This window comes from Thunnus albacares, chromosome 16, assembly GCF_914725855.1.
Source record: "Thunnus albacares chromosome 16, fThuAlb1.1, whole genome shotgun sequence".
Lineage (NCBI taxonomy): Eukaryota > Metazoa > Chordata > Actinopteri > Scombriformes > Scombridae > Thunnus > Thunnus albacares.
In genome coordinates, this window is record NC_058121.1 from 12,329,341 (window position 1) to 12,352,712 (window position 23,372).

The 23,372-nt window shown below is 40.0% G+C and overlaps 1 protein-coding gene across 7 annotated transcripts in view; it reads left to right on the forward strand.

Moving 5' to 3' along the window:
• Nucleotides 1-23,372, forward strand: part of utrn (utrophin) — a 182,015-nt gene that overhangs the window by 146,181 nt on the left and 12,462 nt on the right. For 6 of the 7 annotated variants that reach the window (XM_044329765.1, XM_044329764.1, XM_044329769.1 and 3 more), the window contains 6 exons: nt 1,657-1,823; nt 3,972-4,083; nt 9,078-9,214; nt 14,358-14,396; nt 14,903-14,968; nt 17,032-17,097. In XM_044329765.1, coding sequence (XP_044185700.1) covers nt 1,657-1,823; nt 3,972-4,083; nt 9,078-9,214; nt 14,358-14,396; nt 14,903-14,968; nt 17,032-17,097 — 587 coding nt within the window. The remainder of the gene's footprint in view (nt 1-1,656; nt 1,824-3,971; nt 4,084-9,077; nt 9,215-14,357; nt 14,397-14,902; nt 14,969-17,031; nt 17,098-23,372) is intronic. The other variant, XM_044329766.1, reaches the window with a different exon arrangement.

Sequence of the window (23,372 nt, forward strand, 5' to 3'; positions counted from 1 at the left end):
CCATTTGGTTTAATGGGCCTGTGATGAACGAGTTGCGCTGCCATAAATATGGCCTCTTTGACTGTTCCTTTGTCACTCTCCTTCATTTATCCATCCATCCGTCTATCTAGTCATCCTTTCAGCCATCTCTCCACTGCAGTAATTAATCTGTAAGTGCTATAATTCTGCTGTTAGATGGCAAGGGGGGGGGGGGGGGGCAAAGATGAGACTAACGTATGGGAAAGGAGAGACAAAGAGGTACTATGATTGTGCAGGGGAAGGTCAAATGGATGAATGAAAGATTTAAAAATTATGTTATGTGGATGAAGGTTTGACTACAAAACCAGTTGAAGAAGACTTAATGTGTACTTCAACCTTGGTAAAAGAATCACACTCAATTAATAATGTACATAAAATTCACATTTCAACGAGTTTTGGCCCGAAATACATTTACACAAGTGATCTTTAGGGCTGGATATAATTTTAAATGCCTTGATACGATGTTGATACGATACCTACGATACAAGTTCCAGTAATGATACAAAGCACTACTCTTTTCTTACTTGTAGGAAGTTTTTCTATGACAGAACTAAAACTTCTCAAATGTGAAATGTCTAAATCTAATCAGCTGTAATGGGACTAAGAACATCGTTCAAATAAAAAATAACATTTAAATCTGAAACTGTTCATGGGTGAAGAAGAGTACAAATCTGAACAAATATTTGATACCAGTTTTCTGTACTTTACCATTTTTGATACTTATTGCTTTAAACACATTTTGGTCGAGTCTAAAAAAGTATTGACTGTGAGGATTCATTTCAATTTTAAAGTTGAAATTTGCTTCTTTTTCAGTTTGTTTTGTATCATGAATTTATTCACACAAGGATATTTTAATAAAATTGAGACATTCTACAGTCTTGCACACAATAAGCCTTAGGAAGGGATCAGGAGAACACACACCCACATGCTCTATTCCTTTTGATTAGTCTCTCTTCTTATTTCAAATGTATTCTGCCCTTTGCTGTATTTGTTGCCCTTTTTGTGTGTCAAGAATGATGGAAAGGTCGTCTTTGATTTGTTTAGCAGTAACAGCAGCCATGTCAAAGCTTCTTGCCCTAGTGCTGGCTTTTCCAATCGACTCATTATGATCTGCAGTTGAACAAAGAAATACCATCCCAAAAAGATGCTCAGAAAATTATTTCACTTATTGAAAACATTGGACTTAGCATAAAGCAAATACTGGATATATACACAATCACACCTTCAAAAGTTTAAAGCACAAGTTTTTTCCACCTGTATGCCAACAGCTGTGGGCAGATAGGACAAGGGCAGTGAGGGTGTTAAAATCAATGTTTATTATAAGATATTTCAACCAATAAACATGAATAATGAGCTCATAAAAGTTAGCTTAGTCTGGTCCACAATTCAAGGCCAGAATGCACCTGAAGGGAATGTCACTTTGATATGTATGGTCATCTTAAATTTGTTAGGTAACAAGCAAAGAGTTACAGTCTGTTCTTCATTTCTGGAAATGATGTCGTGTATGTTTCTCTATCATGCTACAAAGTGCCTTTACAGTTTATCAGCCCTTTTTTATATAAACTGTAAATTTTATATGGTGGCTAAACTTTTGACTTAAAGCCTCCTAACTCTTGGCACTGCCTCTTTCATGCCCAGGTGACCAATAAGGTGGAGCTGGAGCCCAGGCAGTTTGTTGATTGGATGCGCCTGGAGCCACAGTCCATGGTTTGGCTTCCTGTCCTGCACAGAGTAGCTGCCGCAGAGACGGCAAAGCATCAGGCCAAGTGTAACATCTGCAAGGAGTGTCCTATTGTTGGCTTCAGGTAAAGGCACACACACATGCTCACATGAAGCATTTAATTCAGGGTTTGTAAAGCACATGCACAAAATAAAAAGAGGTGACAAAAGGCCAGACACACAAACATACTAACACGCACACTGAATGTGGAACTGTTCTGTCTTGTTCTCTCATGGTTGAGCATAAAGGGCAGATCTGCTCTGGAGGGCAGGCATTTATCTAAATGTCAGCAGCTGATACACCACTGGCTAAATACCATCCGGAGGTTTGCAATGAAACATACACACTCACAAACACAACAACACGCTCATAAACACACAAACATATAGTACACAGCCACATTCTCAAAGTTCAAAAAGAGCCGATCGCCTGGCAAGCAATCCATAACAGACCACCCTCTGATACTGTGCGAGACTGACTCACATACTCACATGTGTACCCCTGACTGCTTTTGTTTCAGTTGTTCCCGGATCAATAGTATACAGAAACAACAGGTAAAGAAAGATGGGCGTTGCCTCAGCAAACAGCTTAAATCAACTTATCATAAAATTTTAATTTTCACTGAGAAGACCAGCAGAGAAAAGCTTTTTCCAAAGCTGAAGATAAGCATAACACCATGCTAAGTGAAGTAGGGTGGCAGGATTGTCCCTTTCAGATCCCTTGCTTTGCCAGCAAAAAGAGAAATACAGTCAGACATTTGATGAAGCACACGTCTCCCAAGTTCTGTCATTGATCGATGAGAGGGAACGATGGAGGTAGGGAAAGGGAGAGAGAAAGAGCAAGGAAAACGCATAGCAGGCATTTTGTGTGGTCTTGAGACATGACACCAACTGTGTTACAAGTAGATTTCTAGGTTGTTGTTCTGTTGTTCTGTGTTGTTGTAAGTCTTACTAGTCAGTTTAGATGGGATCGTCCAAAAACTCACACAGCATATAAAGGATAATGTGTAAGCACATATGTTTACATTTAATAAATGTTTTCTTAACCACAACAAATGGGTGGGATAGTTAGCAAGCCACGGAGCCACTTTCAACATGCACCATTTCCTGTGCATGCGTCATATATTTATATGCAATGTCGGACCTGCCAGCATTGATTAAAACTTGATAGCTTCTGCTACAAAATGCCAGCGAGACAAAAGAGCTTTGTGGTGTTTTTATTATGATAATTTGTAGGATTATTTATGTAGAATTGGATTTTGACCTTTATTTTTGATTCAATTTTGTTTTAATCTCTTTTTGGTTGTTTTATTTGTTCTTGTTGTGTTTGTGACTTGTTGTGTTTGGTTTGGAGCACTGAATGGCTCACAGTCTGAGGAAATATGATACCTTACAAAGATTTGTGCAAAGGCTTGTTCCTCTACTACTTTTTTTGCTACAGCTCTTTATCCTCTATTGCCTTGAATTCATATTATATTGATCATTTCTGCACAAAGCAACCTGCTCTGGACACAAAAAGTGTTTAATAAAAAGTGCTTTTTAACAGATATCATGATGTTCCCAAAGCAGACCAGACATAAGGTTTCCATAATAAACCAAAATTGTTAGTGGATAAACTCATTAATTAGGGGCATCCCGGCACCTCCTGCTGTGAAGGTGAATTAACGCCCCCTCTTCACAGTAATATGCTCCGTGTCAGTACGTAATGGCGCATTTGACTTGGCAGTGTTGTGTGCGATGTTGCATCCTTTGATATATGGCTCCCTCTCGTAGCTCATCAGTCAGCTAACCTTGGGAGAGCTGGAGAGGAGAGAAAGATAAAAGACTTAAGCTATTATGTCTGAACGGCTTCTGTCTCTATTTAGCTGTTAAATGGCCTTCTGGCTACAGCTGCTGAGGACAACATCCTGACAGTTGTTGTCACATCGTTGTGTTTTGGTGGAAATCCAAATGTCTGCCACACTGTCAGCATATTGAGGATGGTTTGAATGCTTCACATGCACATGAACATGTGTATGTGGAAGGACTGCGTGACAGAGTGACAGTGGAAAATCGACAGCTCTCCAGGAGGCCCCAGTGTAGCCCGGAGATGAGTCATGTTGCACTGCTACATATGTGCTCATTTGCACGCACATACACACACTCCCCGAGGACATGTAAGTGACATCTACGCACACTACTTCCCAGCTCAACTTATCTCACTTTTAACCTCCCTTTCTCTCCTCTCCCACTAGGTATCGCAGTCTGAAGCATTTCAACTACGACGTGTGTCAGAGCTGCTTCTTTTCTGGGCGCACTGCCAAGGGCCACAAGCTCAACTACCCAATGGTGGAGTACTGCACCCCGGTGAGAGAGTAACACACACACACACATATATACATAGGCACACACATTGTTCAGCAGCTCATCTCATATCTCTTTTCCACATGCTCACACACTCCGCTCATCCATTTAATGAAAGCACACACATTCACACTTTCCGAGTTTGGTTACCTCCCATCCCATCTTTCATTAAAACTATCTCTCTCCTAATGACTCGCACTCTTACAACTCCCTGTATATTTACTCCTACTGTATGTTACTTTCACAGCAGTTTCAGTTTGTATATGTGCTTATTCTGAAAACATGCTGTTTTAATTTCCTAGTATTGTTTAACTCTCTGGTTTGCATATCAAGATACATTACATGGACATAAGTGCATGCACTCCTGAGAATAACACCTATATGTGATTGTTGAGCATGTCATTACAAAACTGTGGGCAACTAGTATGTTTAAGACTCCACTCTTCTGGGAAAGCTTATCGCAAGATTCTGCAAACTGGTCGGGTCTCTGATTTTGGGTGATAAGGTCCAGCTTGCACTTTATGTTCCAGTTCATCCCAAAAGAGTTTGATGAGGTAGAGGATAGGAGTCCTGTGCAGGCCAGTTAAGTTCTTCCACATCAAACTCAGATCTCAGACCTTACCGATAATGTTGCCATAAATTTGGAAGCACATTATTTTTTAGTGTTTTATTTTATTTATTTATTTCCTTCTGCCATTTTAAGCCTTTATCAGACAGCGACAGCGAGAGATGAGAGGGAATGAGAGAAAGAAAGATGCAACAAAGGTCCCTGGCCAGAGTCAGAACAGGTGGTTTGCAGTTCAGCATCTTAACTCAGAAGCCACTGGGGGACCCCTTAGAAGTGCACTATTGTCTAAAGTATTATATGACTGTATGCTAAGCATTACGATTTCCCCTAATTGGACACATATCCATATACTGACCCTATACAAGTGTTCTGTATCCCAAAGGCCATCAAATCAAAACAGTTACACATACAAACTTGTTTTTGTCACTTAAATGCACATTGCACTGACTTACATTCATTCCCTTTAGCTTTACCTAACATTAATCATATCTTAACCCAGCCCTGTCACCAATAACCAAGTCTTAACCTGAACATTTAATGGTTTACCTTGTGGGGACCTGCTTTTGGGAAATGAGTCCCCCTCATGTGTCTCTCTGCACAGATTTTTATCCCCACACCATGATTAATACAAATTGACATCACTCTTGCCCCTTGCCTCTATGTCCCACGTCCCATGCAGTTGATTTCTCCAACTTGTTCCACAATCAACCCTCCTGACAGACCTCTGGCTTCATTTGAATTTACATGAACAAATGGTAAAGTACTCATGGCTCTCTGAGGTCTTTTTATAATGTCTGCCAGAAAGCAATATTTCACTTTACTACTACGCAGAGAGAAGAATATTAGAAAAGGGGAGCTTGGCGAAATTGAACATTGCTCTCTTTTCTCAATTAGGATCGCAGACTTGCGGGCCAACTCGTTTCAATATTGCTTAACGTCAAACTTTGAGTGACTCAAGTGAAGACTTTCCTCATTTCTGTTTTTTAATTTGCTTTTTCAATTTTGCAAATGGGATAGATATTGACTTCGGAGGAGCAGCTGTAGGGAGCAGTCATCATTCTTTCCCAAGTTAAGATGCCCAGCAGCTGCCTGCCATGACTTTGAAAGAACATTATCTTATTTTCAGCTGTGTTGCAGCAACAAACACTTAGAATGTTGGTTAAAGATTAGCGCTTTGTTACAGGGTTTGTTACTCACACAAGCATTTACTTGCCAACTTCATGAAAAAGTAAGAAATAAACAATGCCTTCTTAGAGGATTCAACATTTCTCCTTGACTTTTTCCACATTTCCTAGAGTGCATTCATTCAGTAACACTTAAAATTAAATTATGCTTCTCCAGATGTGGCCAGTTCAATTGATTAGACATGACTACAAATTATTTGTGTAAAGTACTTCTACAACATGTATAGCAGGGGCAAAGTAAAGAAATTGTTGGGCTCTCTTAGACTCTCTTAGAGCTGGTCACCCAACCAAGCTGAGTAGCCAGGCATGACAGACCCCAGATGAGATCATGAACTTAAGGACTACGCTGATAAAACTGTTTTAATGGCAGATCTGGTTAGAAGGACAATCGGTGCGGCAGAGATCTGTTCTGTTTGGCAGAAAAGAGAGGCTCATGACAGCAGCCTGGAAGCTGCAAAAAGGCCCGTGAAAGACTGAGAGCTTAAGACAAAAGATTGTATGCGCTGATTAAATGAATATTTGAACTTATCAGCCATAATGTTAAGCTCCGTGTCTGCCAGAAGCCAGTCACAACTTATCACCATCACAGCTGTGAAGAATGGCCGTGACAGGCGCATACTGTCCAGAGGCTTTTCAGCAGAAGCAAGTGGAATACACAAAGGGAGCAATGGATGGAGCCAAATACAGGCAAATTATTGAGGACAGCTCGCTTCACAGTGCCAAACACCTTAGACTGATACAACAGCTTATGTTCTGTTCAAACAATGACCTAAAGCATGCTGTCAGATCAATACTGGAATGGCTGTAGAACAAAATTAAGAAAAACCTTGAAAAGCTTTGACAGGAATCCAACTGAAAAGCTGCGATATGACCTGAAGCTTGTTGTTCTTAGACAGCGCATATATATAACCAGAATTTTGTAGAACTGCAAACAAGGCTGTAAAAAAACAAAAAACAAAAAAACAGCCAAATCCAGCTGTTCCAAGCTCACAGATGTATCTGAGACCCAAATCTGTAATTCCTGCCTGGGGGTAATCAAATGAAAAACTTGAGTCACTTCAACTGAACTTATCTGACACCTTTGAAAGTGCAAATTTTTTTATTGTTTCTCTTGGTTTGCTCTAAAAAAATCACAGTGTAATATATAATCATATTTACCCCTCTCCCTAAGCTCAAACCATTTTGTGTTTCAGTTTTATTCCTTTGAAAATATCACATCTATATTGAATAATGAAGCTGGGCAGATGCTACAAAAAAACAGTTTTTACAGAGAGTCAATGATTCATGGTGGCTTTTGTGAGACTTGGTGCGGTCATTTAATAAGATTCTTTCTTTCATCATTGTCATACTGTTTATTTTATGGCCACAATATTGCTTTTTTTATTAGTTTTTGATTTTATGGGAGTGGCATTTTTATAGTTCCAATGGGCTTTGTCAGTGATACTGAGGAAGTCAGGTTTGCTGCTGTGCTGTATTGATTACTGTAATTTTATTGTTTTTACTTTTTGTAAGTGGGGATTTTATTTCGCTTTGACTGTGACTGGTGTCCTTGATGTCATTTTATTGGAACTGAAAAAATAAGTGAAAATGTCTAGCTGTCACAAAACATCTGGTGCCCCAGTGGTTAAGACGCACATCGTATAACTGCAACGTCTTTGGTTTTACTCTGGCCGGCACCTTTGTTGTACGTCATACCTCATATTTTTCTCTCCTGCCTATTGTCTTCTGTCTATATCTACACAAAAAATAATCTTAAATAGAAAAAGATTAGGTCAAAACCAAGTATATGGCTGGATTGTGTGAGATTGTGGCCAATTTGTTACAGGAATAGTCAGTGTCTATAATGTGAATTCCTGGATATTAAATGTTTGCCAGCAAGTTTCTGTTGTGGTCCCAGGAATATTTGCTGGTAAAGTGTAGTGAAGCAGCATATCACATGGTTTAAGCTATATCTGAGAACAATATTTAGAGTGCTTTAACTGTGTGCTCTCTCTCTGTGCCTGTATGCCTCTGTTTTTTCTGCCTCTTTCCCGGTCGATGATCATGGAGGCTGCGGCGGAAATTGTAAATGACAGGTTTGACAGCATTTTGGGTGCAAATTCAGGAGGCTTACCTCCGCCTGGTTACCGCAGTTGCAGTCAAATCAAGCGCACCTGCAGAACAGCTGCCCCACACTAAACTGATATAACCGCTACATGAGTCACATGTTTTACTTGCAAGACTCGTGTTTTAATGCTATTGTTCATCATTTGTGATGTGAAAACGTCAGAGAAATAAAAAGCTTGCATCCTGCCATTAGTTCAGTTATAAAATCCAAACACACCGCAGAGTGTCTCTCCTGCCAGCTGCTGACACCACTGTCAGCCACAGAGTCGATCACACTGGACGACAGAGGAAGAGACAGTAGAGACGCTGGTATGTGTCTGTTTTAACAGGAGTTTAGCCAACTTCACTGCATTTAACACCGGAGGTGAGAGCGTCAAAGCTCAGAGCAGAAACACAGTCATTCCGCATAGCGCTCCTGTCCTCCGCTTCCATCATCTCACGCCGATTCATTATTGAAGAGCAACAGCCACAGTCAACAGTCAGCTGGCCGACCAATGGTGTAACTTCATCACTCACTCAGGCACTCACTCACTCACTCATAGACAAACACGGTTATAGGGCTGGTTGTTGGTCAGTCCAGCCAAAAAAGCACATCTCTTAAGCCATACTAAAAGGAGCGTACATAAATACACACACACACACACACACTCGTGTAGATAAACTTGTACCAACCCTCCTCCAGCTTTAGCGTAATTGATCTGTAATTGCTGTTAGTTTGCTCAAGCTACCATCTTAAATTGCGTGGATTAGTCAATAAGCCTTAAGTGAACTCAATAGAGTCTGTTCATTTAAGCATATCTGTCCACTGTGGGAGTTTTGTACTTGTGTGTGTGTGTGTGTGTGTGTTTGTGTGTGTGTGTAAGTGTGTAAGTGTGCGCTTAGTTGTCTGAATCCTCTGCAAAGGGATTTTCTCCCCCTCTGGTCAGACTGTTGTGGTAATTTGTTGTTTGCTTGTGAAGCAGAAACCGCTTCTGCAGGAGGAACACCTTTGCTAAGCATCTAATTAACAAAACACATTCTCCTCCACACAAATGCAAATGCTGCTTGTGTGTGCACAAGAGACAGTGGAAATGCATAATCTCACACACACTGCAATAAATAACACACTGTCTTTCTCTCTCTCTATCTCTCTCTGGTAGACGACATCAGGTGAGGACATGCGTGATTTCACCAAAGTGCTGAAGAACAAATTCCGATCTAAGAAGTACTTTGCCAAGCATCCTCGGCTAGGCTACCTTCCTGTCCAGACGGTTCTAGAGGGCGACAACTTGGAAACGTAAGTAACACTTGAGTGTCTTTATGAAACAGAACAACACTCAAATCTGATTGGCAGAGGTAACTGTTGTGAAGCTCTGGATAATCACAAAACTAAGTTCATTTACAGATTGTGACAGAATTTTTAAACTGTGTGTAAAAGAAGTTATTCAGTATGGGACATCCATAACATTTGGGGACAGATTGAAAAAGGAATGGTCAAAATCAAGATATTCTCATTTTTAATTTCTAGTATACTGTAGGTCATGCTCCAAAAACCTTGAATCCTACATTTCCCACAATGCAACCTGATAGTGTCTTTCACTTTCCTGCTGAGTAAACCCAAGTCTTCCAAACTTCCAAACATGCACCCAGTTTGTAACACCAATAATACCCAGTTTGTAGTCTTCAATCCCAAACTGAGATAACTCCAGTGATGTCACTTTGTTTTATTGTCAAATCTCTCTCTCTGTTATAAATGTCCTCAAATGGCAATCAGTGCATCTCCATTTATCAAATGTCTCATGCCTGACACTCTCCGGGCAGTGTTAATTCCCAGCTCACTTTATGTGCTTATTCACCTGTCGGCCCCAGTCTTTATCAGGTGTGGTAGCTGCACTGTAGATCTTCTGTCTGTGGCACCGGCCCCAGTGACTACGTCTGACTTATGTCCCTGCTCCTGCCATCCGTAAATCCCCCTGGAGAGCCGTTTAACTAGGCCCACTTTATGCAGATGCCCCAGGCGGATGCCTCATCCTCCCCACCGGAGTGTCTCAGTTGCAACCCTTTTCGAAATAGCAGCCCATTTTTCATGTGTACTTTCACACATCGTTTATGTAAATTTTCTACATTTTATCTATTTTTCTCCTGTCTCCTTTTGTCTGCCTGTCAGTATGTTTTGTATTTTGTGGAATATGCCGTCACTCAGTCACTTCTAATGTTACATTTTGACGTTCCCACTTCATGCTCTTTTACTTTTGAACTATGAAGTTTTGCATCTTGTAAGCACGGAAAACTCTCAAAGATGTTCATGCGTGCGCACGCAATGACTCACCTGTTCACTCACAATAGATTTTCCCCCGACATCCAGTTGTGCACAATCACCTCTCAGATGGATTGCACTCCCTCTTTCAACCCTCCCATCCTGGCCCGCCCTCCTCCTGACCCCCCTCCATTCTCACTTCCCTGTGAAATGACTCCTACAGAGCTGCCTGCCTGATAAATGCCTCTAAAAAGTAGACGAATTGTGGCGAAACACAGAGATCTTTTCAAAATACGGCAGAAGGGAACGGACACTTAGAGAAATGTAGGACTATTTCATGGTCATCATTTTCTGTCTATTTTCTCGGATTATGTCTCCCTTGTGAGCTGTGGGCTTGCTACATCTAGCCACAGGCTTGTGGGCACTTTAGACAGCTTTATGTGCAGAAAGAATCCACTATCTGTGATTTTTAGCTTTTTAACTGCTTACAAGATTTGGCTCAAATATATAGTAAGACTGGTGTTAAGAAATGCTGAGTATACCACATTTATTTTAGACCTTTATTGTCACAGTGAAAATGAACACTGTGCCCTAAATTGAAATGGATTTTTCTGTAATTGGAACAAGGTTTAGGTCCCTGCTTAAAAAGGGATTAAACAGATTAGGTAAACAGCAACACATTTGCTACCATGTTGTTGGTAATAAGCATATAAGCAATACAGTGCACACAAGAGACAAAACAAAAACTTACTATTGACATCATCCTGAATAACATCATCACAGAGTTTGAGTATTGCTTTTAAACAATATTAAGAGATTTAATTTTTAAAATCCCCCCCCCCCCCCCCCCCCCCCCCAAACCTTTATAATGTGCTGTCAGGCTCTCTTGGTCGTCTTAACAAATGAATCTCCTAAGAAGTTGTAATTTTTAAAGTACTGTAGCTTCAGAAGAGAAAATGAGATAGTCTGCTGTATAATTGCCCTCCCTAATGCACTCACTCACTTGCTGTCGCTCTCCTTTCCACTCTTGTATCATCGTTTCTCTTTTTTAATTCCACCCACTCTGTTTCTCTCCACCTTGAGAGAGCAAAACACCACCTACTCTCACCTCCCACTTATATCTTTGCTTCATTTCACACCAGATAGGATTTTTGATTTGTCACAGCTGTATTTGATAATGTGAAAGAAACATTCTAATGTTTTTTTTTTTTTTTTTTTTTTTTGCTTTTTATCCAAAATAACCAGATAGAGAAGACGAGTCTCTGCTACATTAAGCTTTGCAGAGAGGTTAATGGGTTCGGACGTGCAATTGAATTACTATATTTTGTTTTTCGGGATCAAGTCTCAACACAATAATTTTCTTTTGATCACAGAAAACAAAGTTAAAAAAGAATGATGTCCTCTGTGCCCTCTGTATGCTAGCAGGCAATGAGAGAGAAATTTATACAGGACTGAAAAAGTAAACCTCTGTATTGCGGTTAATTAAAGATGATAACTGCAAAGTAGTTTTTGAATTTAGTACTTATTACATTACAGACAAGTATAATATTTAGGGATGTATAGAGATAAAATCTGACACTGAACTGTAAAGCAAGGTCCACATCACAGGGATATATGACCAGACTCCCATTAACATTTTCATTGACTATAAATCCTGTTAAACACGTTGCTCCAAAATCTCCCATAGGTGTTGGCACCTATGGCATCTGGTACCTTTGAAGGCAGATTTACATAATTTTATATTCATCAAGCTTTCTCATTTTGTTCAGTCATTTATTAAGGTTTGTCCTAATTTGTCACACATCTGTATGAACTTTATGAAAGAAAGAAGCCCAAGAAAACTGGTTTGTAATAAATAGCACACCTCTCAGGTGTATGAAAGATGAAAACAGGACACTCTCTTTATGTATCTGTCTATCTCAGTCTACTCACAACACACACACATACACACATATGTTTCTCTCTCCAGTCCTCTAGCTGTCCTTTTGACAGACAGGTAGAGGTGACAGCATGCAAAGACGGTCTTTTACCCCTGACAGAGAAAACGGAGGACAGGAGAAAGCAGAGAGGAGTGCTAACTGTGACAAAGTGACTACCTCAGCATAATGGACTCATTTGATTCTGAGAAACCTTTCAGACCATTCAACCCCACCCCACCACCAAAAAAAAAGAAACCAAACAGTGACAACTACATAAACAGATGACAAAAGATATCAGCTATTTTGGCAGTGTCTTCTCAGTCAGCGGTTCCAAGTTTTCTAAAGTAGCAAGTGTAAGTATTATTTGAGCAAGCCCATTCAAAAACCTTGCTCTTCGGCACAAGTGTTACAACTTATGAGTGGGTGTTAATCCTTAGCAAAAGGTCCATTACCAGTTGTTTACCCGAGGCTAGACATTCAGCCTACTGGCAAGACGTTGACTTTTATTTTATTTATTTATATTTTTTTTAGAGACTAGAGAAAGATGTTAAAATGTCTTGCCCTGTGTGCACATTTAAAAGGATTTATTTTTTAAGATGAGGCAATAAAATTAAAATATTCATAGTAGACTGATCCTTTGTCTTTGGGTTCATTGTAGCCATGAAATGTGCCTGTTCAGACTGAATACCAGTGGAAGTGAAATGTGCTTTATTCATGCTGCTATTGTACTTCAGCAGGCACAACAAGCCTTCCATCTAAAAATACCACATTTATCACACCCCAAACACTCCCAAGGTCTTTGCTGTTGCGATTCCTCCCCTCTCTCTCTCTCTCTCTCTGTCTCTCTCTCTCCTTTAGTCAGCTTTCCTTCACCCATTTTTTTCCTCACACTTCATTTCCAATTTCCTCTCTCTCCCTCTCTCTCCCTGTCTATTACAGTAACTTGTGTTATGTACATCTTTTAAAGTGCACCCATCTGAAGGTTAAATTGCCAAGTTATGACATTAGATGTGGGTATGAAAAATTTGGGTGAAAGAAAAAAAAAAAACCATCAACACAAGGCTATACATTCGTGGCAAAGATGAAAACTGACATCCTGGAAAACAAAATGAGCACACTGACTGTTCTTTCTGGCAAAGATGTCGACGGGGGCGTGCAAACTGCCGCAGCACCAGCTCTGAGTAGTTAGCTCAGTCTGCCCCGCCGACCCCGATCTCTTTTTCTCTCACTATCTCTGTTTCTTTCTGGCTTTTCCGTCTGAATCCCCCGCTACATTTCAAATTCTCCTTTCAGCTACAGAAGTGTGACTACAGTAGCTGCCCCACTGTGAAAAACATAACCACCATGCCACACGTCTCCCTCTGAATTTCCCGGCTTTCATGTGGGAACAAAAGTGCGAGGCGGAAGAACTTTAACTCTTATCTTACCAATTCTAACTAGCCTCCTCCATGAAAATAACACTTTTTTTTGGCGACTTCAAGATAAGAAAGTGTCTAATTTATTTACAAATAACAATTTATGATCTGCGTCTCTGAGAATAGCAGCAATTATCACAGACTAGAAACCAGAAACTTTAAAAGTCACACATCCTAGTTGGTCATATTTAATTTCCAGAAACTCTAATGACAAGTAGCTTCATTTGCTGGGTTCTTATACTGGAAACACAAGGAGTTTTTTTTTAGATTTAATAGAAAATAGGTTCTAAACATGTTTTTTTTGGCATGCTATTTGAGTAAATCCTGCTAGAAATAAATAAGAAAAGGGAACAAATTTGGGACATATCATTCTGTATGCAGGAAGAACTGTAAAATCAATTTAATGAAATGTGTGTGACAGTGGCTAAGTCAACTGACTCAACCCTTTTTCTCTGTGAGCTTTCATGCTCTCACACACATACACACACACACACATCACATGGGTATATTACAGTACGCTGACAGATCCACTTGCCCATTCTGACCCTTTCAAAACTGACTGTCAACCTACAAATTTCCTGTGTCACAAGTTTATTTTGAAGTGGCTTTCAGATAACGTCACAGGGGATACTCACAACCTCATGTGGTGTATTTCAGTGACTGTTTTACACTCTCCTCTGTGTTGAGTCCAGCTGCTCAACTGTTGGATAAACTCAACCTTCCACTTCTTCCTCCACCTGCTGTGTTTTTGGTTCTGACCCGCTGAGTGGATTTGACCCTGAAATGTTTTGTGGTACCTTTTATTCCCCTCCCTCCTTCCCTCCCTCCCTCCCTCCAATTTTCTTACAGTCCCATCACCCTCATCAGCATGTGTCCGGAGCAGTACGAGTGAGTATCTCTGAGCACCAGCAACAACAATCTCGTCTCCAGACTGGAATGCCTTTAAATGACACCTCCTTTTACTCCTTTCTCCCCTTACTCACCTCCCCCCAAGCCCTCACACCAACTAAGCCATGACTGCACTGCATGTTGCCTGCCCGCCTGCCTGCCCGATCCACTGGCTGATCATGCGACAAAAACTCACCCACTGTCCCCTTACCGTCACCTTCTTCTCCTCTTTAAAGCATCCAACTAGCATACAGTTGCTCATCCCAGCATCCGCTGTCAAAAACCATCCAACCATACCGTAGATCATCCTGCTCTCCTATTTCTCTTTCTAGGATCATCAGATTTGTTTTTAGGTGATGTTGTGAAGGGGCATTAGATTGTACGTGTGTGTGCGCCTGCCTGTTTTGAGCGCGTGTGTGCATGTGCCTGTGAATGTCTGTGTGTGTTAATGAGGTTGTGTGAGCATGCCGAATCTCATTCATCTCCATTACCCCATTCATTTCCAGGCTGTCCCAGTCACCTCAGCTCTCTCATGATGACACCCATTCCAGGATAGAGCAGTATGCCAGCAGGTACGCACCGCATTCTCCAATCATCATCTCATCAGCTCACATGCCCCAGAGCAGACACACCTGTGTGAAGAGTTGCATTTAAATGTTGCACATTTGAAAACTGTTAAAGAGCTTCATTATAGAATGATAAATACACTTTTAAAGGGTCATAACAGTGTTTTTGCTAATGTACTTAAAGCTGTAAATCCAAATTATGTCAAATCTCTTTATCAATTGATCCTGTGCTTCTTGGAGCGGAGACGTTACGTTGTGGAAAATTTCCTTTTTTTTCTCCTCTGCTATTCATTCTCATTACACGATGAAACAGATTTTGAAATTACATTGTTAGTTCAAGATCAAACACAAACAAAGCACATTGTGCCAAAATCTATCAAAGAACACTGTTGCTAATTTTGGAAAACTAAATTGACTCTTTTGAGCCGAAACATTAAAGATTCAATCCAAATACAAGTGGAAGGAAATTGCATTTTTTTCCACGAAGGAGATGAAAAAAGCCTTTATTTATGTGCTAAAAATGTAATATTGAAACCTGTTTCACCATGCAATGACAGTCAAATGAGGGAAGCAAAAATGCTTTTCTCTATTTTCCTTTCATATAGCACCAGAGCCATTATCTGGATTGCTATCATGGCCAACAATCTATACAAAGCAAATGCTCCACAACTGTTCGGTTAACTTAAAATATTGAATCCTGAATGTCAGTCTGAATTTATTAATATATGCATGATGAAAAATGTTGTATTTATAGATATTTTATAACACTGAGTGCAGTGGGAAAATGTTCTTTCTTGGTGTCAGGCAAAGTACAAACAACAACAATCATAAAACAGACTTTTGAACATTGTGTATCTGCTTTTAACTTTGTGCGTGCATATATTAAATGTCAGATGACTGTCAATCTCAGAGAACATGCAGCCACCCACCACTTGGGCTGGTGACATTATGGATTTACTGCTGAGATCAGAGTAGTAACAGATCGGGCTGATAGCTGTTTTCAGCCGCCCACTTCAAATGATCCCGCTGCGTACATCAACACACCCATGTACACAGCTTGCAAGCTGCAGTTAATCATTACTAACATCACCAAAATAATGTTATTCTGTGCTGAGAATGAAAACCTGTCATGTTTGATTTCAAGATAAGCCTGGATATCGAGATCCACAAATTTCACACTAGCACAAATCCCATCTTGTCCCTCGAAAGAATCTCTAACCAGTCCAAAGCTTATCTTCCCCAAAGCGGACAAGGGTTACTTGTGTCAAAACTGAAATGGAACCCAGTGTGTCCTTCCACACAAAGCTTTAATCATGAAGGGTCTTCTGATGTAACCTACTACTGGTCACACACCATTAACCTTCGCTCAGCATTTCTGGCTGCTTTGTTTTATCAGCAACAACAGACATAAACCTAGTGAAAGACTATTTTAACTGAAATACAGACACTGACGTTGTCGATTATATTGTAAGTTATGGATTTGCTTAAAAATGTATGCAATGATGTGATTTAACACATGGAATTCCGACTTAAAAGCTGTCCTGTTCTGTCACTTCCCCTCGTATTTCATCATAAAGGATGGTGTGTGGATCATGCTCTTAATCTGCTGGACAAGCCGGTTGCCTCTCCATTACAGACTTCAGTAAATACAGGCTTTGATCTGGGAAACCAGCCTCATTAGCATGGCTGCTAATGTTTTCCCCACAGCCACATGCCGCTACACACACAACCACATGTCTCTGCTGTACATGGACGCCTCCACATGCATGCCTACAATGTCTCAAGAAAAATATGCTTGTGCACACGTATACCAGAACATCGTCAAAGTTGCATCAGTCACTGATGTATTTTTGTCATAACTTAGGACCTTTATCATTTATAACCAGCTTGGAGGCTTAACTACATTCACTACATTCTTAAATTTTAATTGGTGTCCTGCTGTGGCACCGACATCCTCATTTGTTGACATGGATGTGTTTTTCATTTTAATGACATGATGACGACTTTTAGATGCTTCAGTTTTAACTGGTAGTTTAAGTTTCAGTCACTGATGAATGTTTATTTCTCAGGTTGGCTCAGATGGAGCGGTCCAATGGCTCTCTGCCCACAGACAGCAGCTCAGCCACAGGAAGCATGTAAGTCACCTTTGGTAATTTCCTACATCGCCCAAAACATGACTACAGTATGTTACCGTCAATCATTGTCTCACAGATTTTATTTTCCAGTTGCTGTAAACGATTATAGGCCCTGAAACATTTTCTTATAAACAGCTCTATGTTCATAATGTACAGACATATATACATATATGTTTTTGATTATGCATAATTAACAATGCCCTAATAATGTTTCATTTAAGGGAATTCAGATGAACATTTACTCCAAATAGCAAAATTTGGTCTAAAAGTCAAGTGAAATGTTATTATAATTATTATATTATATATTGTTATAATTATAATAATAAAGCATCTCCCTGTGCACTGTTTACCTGCCACAGTGGACTAAAAACATACATGCCTTCAATGTATCAAAACCAGCCAAAGAAATGACAAGGTGGAGTGTGAGAGAATTGAGAAAGGTTTTGGGAGAGCAGAAGAAGTGTGGTGATGTGGTAGAATACAGCAGGAAGGAGTTTTAGAAGAAATGGATTAGAGTGCCAACAATGAGAAGTGAGAGTGATTGGTTTCAGGATGTCTGATAACGGCCCGTTATCTTTGATCAGAGGAGATGAGAACATGGCAAAGAAAGGAAGAAATCACAAGAATGAGGGTAAAAGCTCATGAGGAGCATGAAGTTCCTGTTAGTGTGTGTGTGGGGGGGGGGGGGGGGGGGGAGGGAGTGGGGGGGGGGGGGGGGGGGGGAATATGTGTGTAGACGTGTAGATCCTCTGCAGGCCATTTGAGTTGAAGGGTGTATTAGTCTCTTTTCCCAAATGGGATTCTAATCGGCGGAATGAGCTCTTAAGGTTCAAACGCCCTCTAAGCTCATGGCATGAACGCACATGTGTGTTTAAACAGAAACACACACGCACACATTTGTCACTGTGCTTCTTTTGGGAGGGAATTACTTTTCATTCTGCCAGCGTGTTTTGATAAGACTCTTGTGGATCTTCAAGATTTCCCAAATCATAGATCATTATCATAGATTTGCAAGAAATTAGCAAAGTGTGTAGCCATGTGTGTAATATATTTGTGCTTGAGAATGTCACAGGTTTCAGAGAGTAGAAAGTAGCACATAACCAAAAAAAAGTGTGCTTGTAAAAGTGTTGAAGAGTGCACCTGGAGAGCAAAGAGATACACTGCATGACAAGTGAAAGAAAGGGAAAAAAGGTTTCCTTGAAAAATGAATACAGCACAACAGTGGAAATGCACATGGGAAGATGGTTGAAACCTTCATCTTTGGTGAAGATGAAGTGAAGCATCAGTTTCATTCTTTTTGTGGGTTGTATTCTCTGTTGATACGAATGCGTTGTGTGGACCACTGCTCCCACACTTCACCTTCATCTGACCTTGATGCTTGGAATAGCAGTTTTAGAAAACATAAGGTGTTCGATTGAAGACTCCCAAAAGCCGCATTTCTCAGTGCTCACTGCTTTTCAACTGATCAATAGAAAGATAGAAGAATAAGAAGACAAAAAGTGTTGCTGAGCAGGGGAAGGTAGAAAGAGAGGTGGATTTATTTTCCTCTCAAAGCTTTCGTAATGTGGGACAAACACATTATCCCCAGTCCCTCACGCTATTTTGTGCTTTGTATGCTGCCTATTTAAGAGAAGAAGCCATTATCTTTGCCAGCTCTGAAACAAAACTGACGTACGTACACAGAAGAGCAGTAATGAGGTGAGGAAGATGATGGTTTTATGAAGGCTAATGGGTTTAATAGTGGTGGAAAAAAACACCCACCGGGGTCCATTTAGAACATAATCATAGTACTTGTGCTTTCACTCAATTTTACGTGAGTGTAATTTCTGTAAGATTTGCATTCCACTTCCAAACTGCAAAACAACAGCAACAACCACAAAGTAACTGTGAAGATGAATAGATTGCACAAAGAAAAACAAAATTTAAATGCCAGTCACAAAACAACATCTTTGATAAAAATTGTTTTGTCCTTGCAGCATGAAGCACAATATGGCACTAATGTGCTTTATGGTACTTTAAATGTCAAGAAAAATCATGTTTGATGTTGTTCAGCACATCCTTTATTTATCTAAAGTACTTCCTTTTAAAATTCAAAGCCAAATCTGGTTATTATCATACATAAAATTAATAAGCAACATTTAAATCTGAGACATGATATAAATGTTTATGTATTATAGTCTGAAAGTGTGAATTAATGTGTTAATTAGGAACAAAAATTAACTACATCCAATATATCAGCTGTTGTTTTTCAGTTTTTAATATTATGATTGTCATTGGTGGTTTTGTGGAGGATAATTAACTTATTTGAATGGAGAGCTAGAAAAATGCCAAAGTCTTTGTGATGTGAATTGGTACTTGTGAAAGCAATCATCATCAGAGCCAGTTAAATGCAGGAGTTAAAGTTCTCAAGCACCATGCCTGTTTTAAATTCATATAATGCTTAATTCAATACATTGTACAAATTTCCTCCTGGACAACTTTTCAGGCTCGCAAATGTTTTTCTTGTTTTAATCCCTGAAAATTTCTTGCGAGTCCGTGATGGGAAAACGTTCTCTTAAATGTTACTGTGCTGCTATTAAATGTCATTCACATTATTTGTGAATGAAGTGTGGGCTGTTTTTTAAAGGCTAGAACCAGCCAGTTGTCCGGTTTTAAACACCAAACTGTCAATCTAGCCTTGTTTTTAAGGAAAAATTACCATTGACTTTTCATGTAAAAATAGCAATATTGTGCTTTGTAGATACTACTACAGTAAAATAGCAGACTCAGCCATATCTCAGCTCAAAAAAGCTAAGAAGAAAGTAGTTGATTGTCTTCCATCTCTTTTTGTGAGATTTATTCTCTTCTTCAGCCTACAGTTGATTTAACCAAATCCTCTTTATCTGTCACAACACTACATGTGGTTGTTTATGAGGACACACAGACATTTTCCCCATGCTCGACAGGACAGCAGAAGGTGGTTTCTCGGTTGTGTTTGAGCCTATATGGATATGGATGACTGCATTTGCCAAATACATGCATGTTTGGGTTTTGGCTTGTATTTCGTGATGGTTCAAAGCCTGCAAACATTGATGTGCACTGTGCAGTGATATCAGTAATTAGTATGTGTGCATGAGAGAGTGCTTGGGATAAAGTGTGTGTGTGTGTGCTTGTGTCATTTTTAACCTGCGTTGCTTTTATCTAAAAGGGAATCCTTAATTAGGAAGTCCGTGTTGCCTGTTTTCTTTGACCTCCAGCCAAAGTGCAGCGTTGCCATCGATGCCTCTGGAAGTCACAGAGGAGCGAGACTCCTCGCTTCCCCTTTTTCACCCAGATGTTTTGTTTGGTTATCTCCCGCTTTCCAGTCTTTCCCCCAGTGCTGTCCCTTTTTTTCTTGTCTTTCATATTTGCCCTTTTATTTCTGTCCTCCCCCCCCCCCCCCCCTATCCTTTTAATGTCTCAAGCCTTTTCTTTTTAAACCTCCTCTCCTTTCATCAGTTTTACTTGTAGTCTGATCATGTTTTACCTTTGGGCCGAGGCAACCTTCAGATTAAACAGCAAGCCCAGAAGTAAACAATGAAATATTTTTTGAAGCCCTGCATCAAAAACAACACAACACCTCCTGTAACAGAAGTGGATGGACGTTATTGTGATCAGTCCCCATGTGTGGAATTCCCACAGAAAGTGAGATTTTAACATCTCAACAGAGTCGAGGAATGAAAGACTTGTATCCTCTCCCTTCTTTTACCTCTAACAATTTTTTTTCACTCTCATATTCCTTGTTTCTCTTTCCCCCGTTTCTCTTTGTCTTTATCTCTCATTGTTTCTTCCTGAGCTCAGTCTAGGCAGCTGATAACACTATTCAGCTCGAGAGGAGCTGCTCGCTTTGTGATATGTTAGCTAGGCATCAGGCCCAGAGACTATTGTTGCAGGGTAAAGACTGTAAAAGTCCCCTCAGCCGTGTCCTCCGCTCAACCTCACAAAGCACAAACCTCATTTTCACAATGCATTGCAGCTATAGTGAGCTAAGAGCCCCGCCATTCATCACCATTATTCACATTTGATACTCCTTCCACACTGATGCTGTCTTCCTCCGCCGCCTTTCTGTGTCCCTTCATCCTTCCTCCTCTTCCCCCACCACACTGCTTGAGCCCTTTCACCACTTTTCCTCTTTCTCTCAATTTTCCAGAGCAGGTGGTTTGTAAGCTAACCTTACCCCTTGTATTCCCCATTTCCACTTGTAATGATCCCTTTCCTTCTGTCCTCTGGGTTCCCCCCCGCCAGCCATAATGTCCTGCTGCAGCTTCCTGTTGCCAGGGACCAGTCTAATTGGTCACTTAGTTTCTGCCGGACCCCCCATCCCATGGCCCCAGCAGACAAAATTGCCACCAATTTTCAAGTTTCTCTACAGGAACTAATCCTTTTCTTCATCATTCCCGTCTCCCTCGTCACAGCATACCCATATTTCAGAGAGAAATGTACGTGTCTGCGTGGGTATATTGCTGCATGTTGCAGCAGTAGCAGTGTGAAATGTGACTTCCTCTCTCTGCCAGCTTTCTTTATATTATTTATCAGTAACTCAGCAGTGTCAACACGGTCTCCGTCTCCACATTAAACCGAAAATGATGAATAACTATGTATATGTATACATGTACATGAATGTATAAGAGTTTTCAGGGAAATTAAATGTCATGTAAAAACATAAAAAGAGGAAAGACTGCATAAAGAACGTTTTGAAGTAAACAGTGTAAAAGAAAAGACGAGGAGTTGTTACTGTTCACAGGAGATAAAAAGGCAGTGAAATGGTTTTTTTTAGATTAAGGGTGCAGAAAGGTTCGAAACATTTTGAGTTCACTGTTTAGAAAGTTTATTTCATGTCTCTTTCATCATTAGCGCCTTTCATTTTAGAAAAATAAATGAAAGGCTGAATATGACGCAAATCCCATTCTTAAAGAAAAGAACACTCTAAATTTGTACTTCAAATCTCACAAGGCGCTTAATGATAAAAAAACGTTTTTTATTCAGTGTACATGGAGGGTTACTGGATTGGCATTTTGTGTCTTTTGTGTGAAAAGAGGTTAAAAACTCATTCTGTGTACCTTTCATTAACTATCTGTTCCACCCAGTCTTTTGGTCATGAAATAGTATAATTAGTGTCACCTCTTAGAAAGAAAAAGCTTCCTATTTGTAATCTCTCTTATTATGCAAGTAGTGATAATGGAATTCTGAATATTCGCTGAATATTATATTGTCTGCTGTGGTGCAGTTTAAGGGTGACTTATGTAAAACCTGAGACAATTTCAGTTTTCCGTCTTGCTCTCCAGAGCGCATTTGATTAACTTACTCATTATAGCCAAGGATTATGTCCCCAGTTATGGTCTGACCCTGATAAGAGTTTGTGAGCTGAGTTTATTGCAAGTCACGGCATATTTTAAAGCGTGCTCCAAGTACTCGCCGGAATATCACTGATGGATATGGGGCCAAAACTACATTACAGTTTTCACCTATTATAAGTTTATGCGACTAAGATACAGTATTGTGTCCCCTGAAGCAGATTCACTGCACAGCACCAAAAGCAAATTCTGATTCCGCTGATTCTTGATTTTCATGTATGTTCCTGCTATTGTTGATGTGAAAGAAGTAACACCTATTTAAACTTAATTACCTGCCTTTTGATTTGTTTAATAGTTTACTCCCTTTTTTAAGGCAAACTGAAAAAATTATTACCCAAACTGTCCGTAATAAACATCAACCACAGTTTACAGACTGACTTCCTGGTTCAACATAACCCACCGCAGTTACTGTACTTGCACACACACCGTTTTCCTGTGCGATGATGAATTCTAATCAGCATTTCGGGTGCACTAGCTTTTGGTTTTATCTCCAAATAAAATTATTTAATGATTTGGTTTAACTGTTCTCTTGTTTGATTGCCTGACCGCTCGCATTTCCTGCCTTGTTAAACTTTGTCGTGGCATTGTTGCTGTGTTTCAAGGTCTCAGTAACTTATTTGGTGAGCAGAATGTTAACATAATCAATTAGAAACAATGACCAAAGCTGCAAAGATTACAACCGAGCAATTTTCCTTTAAATTCATACATTATAGGAAATATTAGCAGACTCAGACTCATAAATTATTTTTGGACTTATGCTGATTAAGACATCATTTTGAATGTTACTTAACTGCAGGATATTAACACCACAGCATGACAGCATCAGTGCTGGAGGACATTTAGACAAGCTGGATCCATGAAGAAATGCCAAAATGGAAGTCAGTATCGGATATAAAGCTACTC